General features: G+C 37.9%; 1 protein-coding gene across 2 annotated transcripts in view; it reads left to right on the top strand.

Moving 5' to 3' along the window:
• The window catches only part of SMC3 (structural maintenance of chromosomes 3), a 77,108-nt gene that overhangs the window by 39,339 nt on the left and 25,527 nt on the right, over positions 1 to 12,242 (top strand). For both annotated transcript variants that reach the window (XM_083143221.1, XM_083143220.1), the window contains 4 exons: positions 795 to 958; positions 2,967 to 3,108; positions 6,897 to 7,055; positions 9,358 to 9,569. In XM_083143221.1, the coding sequence (XP_082999347.1) occupies positions 795 to 958; positions 2,967 to 3,108; positions 6,897 to 7,055; positions 9,358 to 9,569 (677 nt within the window). The remainder of the gene's footprint in view (positions 1 to 794; positions 959 to 2,966; positions 3,109 to 6,896; positions 7,056 to 9,357; positions 9,570 to 12,242) is intronic.

Raw genomic sequence — 12,242 nt, 5'->3', positions numbered from 1 at the left:
GAATTTTGCTATGGTAGTTGCTCCACCACGACAATGTCCCAGCCCACACTGCTGTGCGTGTCCAACAGTTTTTGGCGAAAAACTGAATGCCCGTTGTTCCTCACCCTCTGTATTCACCGGATCTTGCACCTTGAGATTTTTTTTTTATTCCTCCGCATGAAGAACGAGCTCAAAGGCAAACACTTTGCCAATGTGGCTGAAGTTCAGGAACATGCACTTCAGGCCTTGAACAGTATCTCAGTTGAGGACTTCCAAAAATGTTTCAATCAATGGGAATGCCATTTGGATAAGTGCATTGCTTCAAATGGACAATACTTTGAAGGAGACTAAGGTATTTGTAACTCAAAGTTAATAAAACTCATGTTTTTTTTACATATTCCGGCAATTTTTTTTTTTTTTTTTTTTGGCAAATTCTGGTTTCTTTTGGGTACGCCCTCGTATGTGGTCCAGTCGGTTAGGCATCTGACTGCTGACTCGAAGGTCCTTGTTTGATTCCCAGGTGAGAATTTTTCCAGCAGTGTCCCTTCATGGAATGGTTCTGGGGTTCACCCAGGCTCTAAAAAAATGGGTGCTGGTATGGAGCAGATGGAGTATGGTGCTGATCATGTCACCTTCACAAATTGCCTACATTTTGAATGTGTTTGGCCCTTACCTCCATATGCCTTCATCGCATGTTGTAATATGTTGGGGGTAGCATAATGTTTTTTTTATTTATTGATTTAATATTAACTTTATATGTAGCAGTTACTTTTTTTAATATGTGGAATAACTTTGTATTTTCGTATCTTGTTTAGCCAATTTTGAATGGTCGAGACAGTGTAAGAAAAGTGTTGGATACCTTCAAGGAGAGAGGCGGTTCTTTCGGACAAGTAGCTGAAGCTTATTATGGACCAGTCATCGAAAATTTTGATTGCGAAAAGAGCATATACACAGCCGTTGAAGTTACAGCTGGCAATAGGTTAGTGCAGGGGTTCTCAAACTTTTTTGTTTCACGACACCCTTAGCGTTTCAAAATTCTTCCGCAGCGACCAAGTCAGAATGTAGGCCTATCTAACACTTGCAACGCTCAGTTAGTGCAGTTAGGTTGCTTGCCTTAAGTTAAATAATAAACTCATATTTCAAATTCAGAAACATTTGTGTGTAAAAAGTACTAAATAAGCACATATTGGAACATTTTGCAGCATCCTTGTAAGCCAGCACTCTTTGGGAACCACTGGGTTAGTACATTTGTTGGGGGGGGGGGGGAATGAATGTGTAATTGGCAGGTTGCTTTTCCCATGCATGCATGGGGTTTAAGGGGCAACCTTCTGGGAATTAACTCAAGAGCCCACTCTTCTGTCACGTAGCATGCCTTGATAACTGCACTTGGTAATCGTTCAGGCCACTGAGGTTCTTACTGCTTGATTTGCAGTCAATATGGGGTTGGATGTTGCACTTTATTTTGTCCATCTGTGTGCTGAGCGCCACTTGTCAACCTCAGTTGTATCTTTGATTTTTTTTTTATATTTGTTTTCGATTAGGAGTTGATCTCCAGAATTTTTCTTCTCTTCATTAATTAACTTACATCTATCATGTTTTTGCTAAGCAACTTGTGTCCCTGTGTTAAGAGAAGGGTTCAGATAACACATTATATTTTTTATTAATCATGCAAATTATATATGGACAATTTCAGAGGTAACAGACTGACATTTTAGAATCAGTCGTATTTATATTTTATTTTTTGTACGTGATTCGTGAAACATATAATGAAAAAATATAGCCCAGGAAATTTACAAGTAGTAGTATTTCTTCTTGCATAGAAAATTTATTCAATGTATTCTGGCAGCACTGTATAAAATTAAATATGAAGGTAACAGACTGACACAATTGGCAAACTATAAATTTTACAGTCTGAATATTTATGTGCATTCATCAAACAGAATCCTTAGTTGCTCATGGGACCGATTAATCGGTATCAGCCGATATAGGCATATCAGTGTATCGGTAAAATTACCAATTATTTTACCGATCCAATATATTGATAAATATATTATAATTTAGTGCAAAATTCTGCCATTTTGTTGTAATTTTTATGGATTATCTCGATGCCCTACTTTTTAAAAAAGTAATTGTCTAAATATTCAACTTCTTTTGCACTGCAGTCACCTCGAAACACACATTTATTAAGGAGATCAATGAACATTTCAGGTTCTTCATGGACCATTTCTAATTTTATATCGGATTTGTTATCGGTATCGGCACTTGATCGGTATCAGCCAAAATTTCATATTGGCCCATCCACAGAATTTAATGAAAATCTACTGTTTTGAAAATACAGTGCAATCCCAATTTTATTTTTTTTCACCTTGGTTTCTTGATAGATGTAAAATAACTGTATATCACAGTATTAACTATTGAGCAACTATTCAGTGATAAAGAATGTTTTAAGATTTTTCCCAGCTACAGAATTATTTTGTGAAGGTATTATTACATTTGTAAATATTTGCCAAACGCTGACTGTGTGACTTCAGGATCCCCCAGGCAAATAATCCACGAGCTGTGCCTGCGACATGTGTATGTTTTAGCTATTTAAAGTTGTTCAATACCATCATAAACGTTAATATAAAAGTAATCCTTTGCAACTATTCCCAGTTGGGTAGCAAAAATGCTGTCACCTTGTAATCAGGAGGTCATTCGTTTGAGAAAGTGATTTTGTGATTAAATGATTCTCTCGTGTGCAATTATGCTAATTTTAAAGCAAAATTCATATTTCCAATGGAAAACTTGTGTATTAAAATTTACAAATATTCTGAAGAACTTTCAATTGTTACAGTTTTCAAGTATCAACATTGGTACCAGTGAGGTTAATGCCTAACAGGGTGTGTGTTAAAAGAAAATGTAGATGCAAGTTTACACTGTGTCTAAAGAAGCATTGTTTTACATTGTATATATGCTTCATGTTTATTGCCTTTTTATTTATTTATCAGATTGTTTCACCACATCGTTGAATCGGACAGGGTTGGAACCCAGATCCTTAAGGAAATGAACAGGCAAAAGCTACCAGGAGAAGTGACATTCATGCCCTTGAACAGGTTGCATGTGAAGGAGCAGAATTATCCACAGACAAATGTGAGTAGTATTTTGATAATTGGCCTCTAATGTTGCTTTTAAGGTGATGTGTAGGGTCAGTGGTATTGGTTGAATTTTCGGATTTTGAGTGGCTAGAGCAGCCAAGCGAAACATCTCATTTGTTTACCCTACCGTTGGGATCACTTTCAGGAATTCCATGTGCATTTCCGAGAAATGATGCACACTCCTGGGAAACAGGTGACAAGATCAAAGTCAGGAGTAAAGTGAAAACGTTGTGCCAAAACGTGACATTGAAGACATGTAACTGCCTTGTGGTCAACAGCTCAACGCTTTGTGGAAATAAAAAAGAAATCATTCATTACCAATTCTTGCTCGCAAACTCGTGGGGTAAGAACATGGACATTTTTAACCCTTAGACACCATGGCAGATTTTCCAGGTATTTGCACTAATGCCGAGTGTGTTCAGGAAATTTGAAATTCTGCATGCTTCTAAATGAAATTTTATATTTCCGGGAGTAAGAATGTTAGAGGTACAAATGATACCTTGTTTTGTTCAGTATATTTTGTGCTATAATCCTGATGGAAAAAGATCCGTAATCGGTTATAAGAAGTAGAAAAAAGGGAAAGGAACTACTTTTTTACGTGAAATTTAAAATTCATCGGACCCCGCACGCAGGCTGCGCCAGGACGTGAATCTCCAAAAGGTACCTGCATAATGCCTGTTATGTTTGCCATTGATGTGGAAAAATGTACGCACTTGTGTATATTTATTTATCGTAGTATCTTTGGAATTCCACAACCAGTAGACAGGAAAGTGCATCTGTGAACAGTATAGTCGGAAGAAGTCAAGGGGAGATGAATTTTCATCCATGGGGACAGTCACACCGTGGTTACCTGTAAGTAGTAGGGGAGTAAACTGTTGGTGTAGTTCAGTTGGTTTTTGCCAGGTCGAGTCATTAGTAGCAGAGTCGCTTTCGTCATCCAAAGATACACCCTGAGTCCCCTCGTCGTCACTGGAGTCACTCCCCAAAGTCATCAGGTCAGCAATGTTTTTGTCTCCCCCTTCCGAATCCATACGTAATAACTCGTTGTCAATTGCACTCGGTGAGAAACCGGGTCTTCTTGCAATCTTATATGCCCTTTACTCCTGTTGGAGGAGAAAGAAACCTCAATGCCACAATTCATCGCTGGTCACACGCCACAAGCTGGGAACACACACACACAAACTCAAATAATTTCAATTCGTCCAACGTGCTTTGTTAGTCTGTCATACCCTCCGTGGCAACTTACCTAAGTAAATATGTGATGCAAGGGGCTAAAAATAGCATGACCGACAGAAACAAGGCAAATCATTCATGAATACTTCCTTTGTAATCCTACGGTGCAGTTTTGTGAAACAGCAAAGAGCAGTCGGCTGTTTTCCAACCCTTTGTTGGCGGCTGGAGGCTTTTGACTTTCTTTCCCTGCTGCCTCCCCCTTTCCCCTCCTGCCACCCCCACCCATGCTTTTGACATTAGTAATGTTTGAGAAAGGAGTGATGTTTTTGAAACCAATAAAAATAAATCACAATTTTTCACCCCTTCCCCCCCAAATAGTAATAATGAAATTAAACTTCACTAATTATTAATTACATACCTCTAGACTCATGCAGACCTCAAAACATGTATCTCTGATCATTATCCAAGTTACAGTATATTAAAAAAGTAACATACTACGAGAAAAAGCTGCTTGTGACACCGGTGTCACAAGCCGTCCCTGTGTCACGGCCCATCCTTTAAGGGTTAAAAACCAGCATTATTATCATGCTAGACTGATTCTGCAGTTCTTGGAAAAGGAATGAATGTCTTGTCTCTGTGGAAGGGAGTTAGAGGTACAAATAATACCTCGTTTGTTGGGATTTTTTTCTTGTGTTCTACTCTTGTGTGACCGCTGGCCGATACCGATACTGCAGTGACTTGTTTTTTTTTTGCAAATGACAGAGAATGATGGATAGCTAGCATATAAAGAGCAGAGTTAAATGAGCACTAATAAATATATATGCATTTGTATAAATTTTTAGGTCATTTTCTGCCCCTCCAGGTTAATCCGCAGGACAAGAATGTTGTTTGCATGAAATTGGGGATCATGAAATGAAGCAGGAATACTTATGTTGAAGATTTATCTATAAAACTAACCACGTTTATTTATCTTTATATATATTTTATATTGCATATAGCTTCAATTGTTTATTCGTGTATATCAGATGCCTTAAGTAACCTGCATTCCCATTGGCTAATTCATTCTGAGTGCGGTGTGTAGTTGCCGCCATCTTAGCGCGGTAGTTTACTTCCAGTGTGTGAGTAGAGAAGCCACTCGGGACACAGTCAGAAACCGTCGTGGACAATTATGGATACCGTAAGCCTAACGTGGCTACGTTTCATTAGTGGCACGTTGTTGTAACACCAGCTGCAACTTCGTGTAAACAGTTTTCCCTAGACAGGAGTGCATGGGAAGTGTAATCAAGTGTTATGTGTATATACCTTATAATACATAGTTTAGTTATCAGTGTGTGTGCCCGTGTTTTCTTTACAACTCCCAAGAGGAGTTTTGGTCCTTTACAGTCCGGAACGCAATCAACTTATAATAATCCAGATTTTTTGGTGTAACTGCAAAAGCTTGCAACATTTCAAAAACATTATTTTTGCATCTTCTTGTGGGGGTAGACAGAAGTTCACAAAATGTCACAAGATATTTTAAAGTGCTACATGAGAATTATTTGGGAGTTATTTTGTGTTTGTTATTAATAGAAGTGATGTGATGAGTTTTATGACTCCGTAACTATCCTTTGTATACAAGTATCGGTCAGGGTATTCTCATCGAGAAATGGATCATCCCTACTGCAAAACTGAGTATTTTATGGGTCCCATTGAGCTGAAAATCTTCAAAACCCCGAAAAAGTTACAGAAATTGGCATTTGTGTAAAAACGGCATGGAATTTTGTAAAGAAATGTTTTAAAAATCTAGTAGCGACATTGGTCCAGTTAGTAGGGTATCTGACTGCCATAAGGATGACCTGGGTTCGATTCCCGGGGTGGGTGATGTGAGGTTGGAATCTTTCCTGCCTTTCCCCTGCATGTGTACCCAGCCTCAAATAATTGGGTACTTTGGGGCAGGGGCAAAGGCATCTGGAGTGTAGTGCTGATCACATCACCTCCCAAAAAATAGCTGAGATTGAGAATGTGTGGTGCTCTACCTCCACATTCCCTTATGTGCCTTCATTGCATGGTGTGATGAGAACTACCTTGACCTTAGAAAAAAGCTGGGAATGTTAAATTATTAGGGATGGTGCAGGTTAATGGTACATGGGTATATTGGCAACATTGCAGGCTATCTATAAATTAAAACTAAATTCCATGGTGCAACAGCCCTCGAAGGGCCTGCCAGAGCTGCTTTTCATTGGGTGACGCGTGGTCAGCGCATAGGATCCCATCGCTACTGTTTTCTGGCTTTCGTGACCAGAGCCTGGAAAGGATTAACCAATATTCTACCAATCTGACATAAAATTATTAGACAAGATTGGATTAAGTTGATTCTCTTGAATAGCAAGTGTAGTTTATCACTTAAAATTTTTATTATCTTAAAACACCATGTAATGTCTGGAAACTTATTTTAATATTGCGTGGAAGATCTGGAAAAGTTGGAGCAATTTGCTTTGGCAAAACCTTGTGTTATCAAATCAAGAACAGAGAATAGTTTATTCTAATTTTTCTCTTTGGATGTAATTAATAAATAAGGATCAACATACACCCAATACTTGAAAGTTTACATTCCGTAATTACTTTTTACAGGATGCTATCCCCATGGTCTCCAAGTTGAATTATGAAGAGAGATATGATAAAGCATTAAGGTACATATTCGGGAAGACCCTTATTTGCCGAAACCTGGAGGTAGCTACACAGTTAGCCAGAACAACAGGCCTTGATTGTGTTACTTTGGATGGTGATCAGGTAATAAAAAAAATCATATTTCTTTTATATGTAAATGAACTATATCTGTAACTTTTTTCTTAGTTTCTTCATTCTCTATCTGCTTAGTACTAATGCTTGTCTAATAAACATCTTACTTGAGTTATAGCTTAGAATAATAGCATTTGGTAGCGTAGAGTTTATTGTGTGTGTATCAGAGCCATGAAAACTTGATTGAATGATTGTTTGATTTGGTTTATGAAACCGTTTCTCTGCCACTTTTGGCAAATCACGAATATGAGAATGAAGAAATTGATGATTGAACACTCAAAAAGAACATCCATGCCCATGCCGGAATTTGAACCCAGGACCCCTAGCATCGTAGCCACGGAGGTCAGGTACAAAGGCATGGAAGCAGGACTAAGGAAAGGTAGGTTGGTTGTTTAAAAAATGGCATTGATAGATACGAACACACACCCAGAATTGTCAATGAAAAGAATTAATCAGAATGGGTTATACCTTGATAGATCAAGTGGATAATGATTTGCTGCTGCACACTTTGTCAAAACACTAGGGAAGGAATGGACCACTTTGATGGCATAGTCATAATGTCATTGCCTTGTAATCATAGGTATACGATATCTGGTGGAGGACATATTGATTCGCATTTACTGGAAATTGTAGGTCCAGTCCCAATTAGCCTATCTATATGACGTAATATTATGCCCGCGAACATCTCTGACTGAAGTAACCTGTGTTGAACAGAATAATACGTTTTTTGTTGGTGAAACATATGTTATGCTATTGAAGAAACAACGACCTTTTATGTAGTCATGATTTTCAGTGCCGACAAAGAAGAAGAAAATGAAGAAGAAGAAGTTCAAACTGTTTTTGTGTTATGCTGACAGAGTGCAAACGTGAGTTCGTTTGTGTGCCACGTTTAGTCAGTTTCTTTATGTACATTTTTTTTGTTGCGTTATTTGAACTGTTGGTGATTTATTTTTGGTTTTTGAGTTTGTGAGTTTCTAACAGTATTGTCAAACAGGATTGCGAAATATTTTTTTTCCTCATACCTATCAAAGATATTGCAATGAAACTTGGCGGACACATTACGTATAGACCATAGTATTTTTAAAGGTAGATTATAATGGGGTACCTATATCCAGGGCCAGTCCAGAGGACCCCAATTTTTTGGAGGGAAATTTCCCCGATTTCCCTTTCCTCATATTTGATGTACACATGTGTGTGGTAGCATTTGAAAGCCTGTTCTATTCTGAAGAGAAAGACGTATGAACCATGATACTTGGATGAATTGTGCTGAAGCAGTAGCTACTTAAAAATATTACTACGCAAACTCAGAAAAGAAATACACAGAACAGGAAACCATTATGTCGGAAAATTTCACAGGGAAGGGGTTAGTGGATTTAAACCAAAAACTCAAACGATGAAATGCTACGATGCCAGGTTCAAATTCCAGTTATGGCTTGGGTGTTCTTTGTGAATGTCCCTTCATCAAATTCATCATGTCATGAGCCATCCTCATCTTCGCGGTTAGCAAAACTGGCAGAAGAGCAAAGTAAAAACAGTCAAGCAATCAAACTAGGGAATGAACAACCACCTCGATGGCTGATGGTGATGTTTGACTCACAATTTCACCATCGACGGCCAAATTTGAGTCCTGGCATGGGTCTCTTTGTGAATGTCCTTTTGTTAATTTCATCTGAATCACCATTCCTCATCATCATCGTCGTGATTAGCCAAAATGTGGCATACTGGTAACATCGTCACGTTTGTAGTCTAGAGGTCCCAGGTTCGATACCCTGATGAGATGCATGATGGTTCAGATTGCTCTTTAAACTACAGGTCCAGTCTTGATTAGCCTTCCTGTGCATAAACTAGGCTTAAAAAAAAAAGTGGCAGAAAATCGTTGCTAAAGAAAGAAAATTCCAAATAAAAATGCCCCAAGAAGGAACAAACAAGAAATGAAGAATGTTTGAAAAAATGGAGCCAATAAATGTAAAGAGAGAGAAACAAGCATTATCTTAATATCAATGAATTTGCTGATTGTGTACAATTAATTTATTTGTGTAATACGTATGTTAGAACTGTGTTTCAAGAAGAGAGGAAGGCGATCAGTAAATCTCAACAGAAAAATAATCAAAGCAAAAAAATATATTCCAGAAGTTTCATATTTGAATTTTGTGTACACCTTCTTTGTATTTGTAATGGTTACCTTAAAATCAAGTGGTCCTGGATTTAATTCTCATCTAGTTACATTGCACAGGCATCTGCATGTCCAGTCCTGATTAGCCTATCAGAATGTATAATGACTTTCTCTTTCCAGGTGTCATCAAAAGGATCGTTGACTGGTGGCTACTTCAACACCTCCCGCTCGAGGCTTGAAATCCAGAAAACTCGAAGCGAGCTAATGATGCAGATCAGAGAATCAGATGGTGATCTGCGAGCCCTGAAGGAGACGCTCACCAAAACTGAAGGAGAAATTAACAAAATTGTGTCCGAGATGCAAAAGACCGAAACCAAGAATAGTAAAGCAAAGTAAGTGTTGTTTTTTCATCGCGGCACTCCCTCTGTTCCGTGGATAATGCATGGCCATAAATAGCCAATAGGAACAAAAAGTTTCGGAATGCTTCATGCACACATGTTTCATGCACACGAAATTACAAAACAACACAATTTTGGCATAAGATGTGAATTTGCCTACCAATTTTGTCATGCATGATGCTTAGAGAATGAGAAGTATTGTAATAGGGTCTCCCCAATGGCATAGTGGTAATGTCAACTTGCAATCAAGTGGCCCCTGGGTCGATGCTCGTTGGAGGCCGCATAGTGTTTTGGATACCACTAAACTGTAGGTCCAATCCCGATTAGCCTCTCTGTGCATAAAGAGGACTTGAAAAAACGACTCAACAATTTTTTTAATAAGTCATTTCCATCTGTTGTCTAGTTGCTATGTGAATTCATGGTACAATTTACACTGTACCCAATTGTAAAATGCTTACAGAGTAATATTTGATTACATTTTTATCAACGCTTAATAAGTTCTTAGCTCATCTCAGGAATAAGAATTGTTGCATTTTGAGGGTTTGCAGACTTTTCTTTGGTCACAAGTTTTTTCTAGATGTGAGAAAAGTTCTGTGTTTCACAAAAGTGCATACAAAATGCATAATTTTAGTCATATTCAGCAGAAAACTAAGCTATATTGAAAACTCAAATTTTGACAGAATATAACAAAAACTGGAAGAAAATCGGGAAATGATATTGAAAGTTTGTGGTTAGTAATTATTGGACTCGAAAAGTACTTTAAAGGATATTAAATTTCCAATGTTTCTTGAACATTAATGGTTCATTAACCTCCTTAATTAATGTATGTATGTTTACTGTAATAGGTTTTGCCTTAACAAGAGAATCATATTTAGACATTTACTTTAAAAAACCAGAGCATATGAATTATATGTTTATGAAAGTGATAAGTAAATGGAACAAATTTGCACTGAATCACAAGTAGAGCTGAGCCAATACAGAAACCGATGTGGATTCTCTCACCGATTCCCACTGATACCAATACTTGGAAATCGTAATAATTAAAAGTTGTTCATAATATTGATTAATATTAGTGTTTAAATATCCCCCCCCCCTGAGTTACGTTAAGTCGAATTTGTAAATTGCTTAGGTGTAACTTAGTAAGAAACTGCAATATTTATTATTATTAGATGGATGGATGTGTCTACATTAGGGACAAACTTAGGGTCGTCTTCCGACGCCCCCCCCCCTCCCCCCAAACCTTAAGAACATCTTGATCCATAATACACCCACCGCTCCCATCCCACCATCCCCAACCCACAAGTGCAAGAAACCCAGGTGCAAGGACCTGCCTCATACTCATCACCTCCCCCACCCTCCAGATACCTATCGCAGCTGTGAATTCACCCTTCACCCAAAGGGCACTCCTCCAACCTCATATACACCCTCATCTGTCAAATATGTGGTTACTTCTACCTGGGTGAAACCTCTACCCCCCCTGAACCTCCGCATCAATAACCACAGAGCCTCTACTTAAAACTCACCCTCACCAGCAGTCACAACACCACCTTCAACAACTGTTTCCATGTAGCCATAATATTTATATTACCCCAGCACACTGACATTTCCACCTGCAGGTGATGGGAAAGGGCCTACATATCAGGCATGCACGCCACCATACCCCCTGTCTCAACCTAGCCACCCAACAAGCATTTCTCCATTCCCTCCCGAACCACAACCTACCCACCACCCACCCTGCAGTAAACACTGGTGAAAGAATCTGCTCATCTGAATCCATGTTCTATCACTTTTCTCTGACAACACTGTACGGACGCCAGCGTCAGTATTCTGTGCCTCTACGCTTTTGTGTTCTTTCTACCTAATGTGACAATGAGGCAATAGCCTCGAAATATAAGACTTTTCTTCAATTGTGGTAAGTGTTTACTGTCTCCTACGTCATTTTTGTTTATCCACCCTTCTGGCACTCTTTCTCATTCTGTCCCTTATATATATATACATGACATGTATGTATGAATTCATACTTCAGGTTTGTGCGACTTACTCACTTTTATATATATTCTTTCGTATTTCTAAAAATTAAAAAATACAAAATTATTTATTACTTACGTAAAATGAGTATCTATTTTGTTCACTGACAACGTTTCGGGAACCACTGTTCCCATCTTCAGGCCCTATAACTCAGCTATTCGAAAATTTTCATAGCTTCGTCAATTCATACACTCATCAGGAAAAGGAATTGGTACAATATGTTAAAGGTAAAATATTTGGAAAACGCTAAAACCTTTGCTGGACCCATGCTCACTGTAATTTGTTAAAATAATCACTATAAAACCTTCCACTTAAATACCAGTGCAAGTTAAAAACTTTTAAAAAAGAAAAGATGCCCTCTTATCACACTATTCCCCATGCGTTCTGCCTGTGCTATCTTTATCGTATTCACGTTGTCGGTGAACAAAATAGATACTCATTTTACGTAAGTAATAAATAATTTTGTATTTTTTAATTTTTAGAAATACGAAAGAATACGTATGTATATTATTTACACAGTATTATTTTGTAAATGAAACGTCATGCAGCAGTATTTATTCGGATATAAACTATAAAAGTATAAAAAATATATAAACGAATATAACAAACTGAAATCACACTTTTCAAATAAAAAAAATG

This window comes from Lepisma saccharinum, chromosome 21 (genome assembly GCF_977018435.1).
Source record: "Lepisma saccharinum chromosome 21, izLepSacc3.1, whole genome shotgun sequence".
Classification (NCBI taxonomy): Eukaryota; Metazoa; Arthropoda; class Insecta; order Zygentoma; family Lepismatidae; genus Lepisma; species Lepisma saccharinum.
Note: the sequence above shows the minus strand (reverse complement) of the source record. Positions and strands in the feature narration are given on the sequence as shown.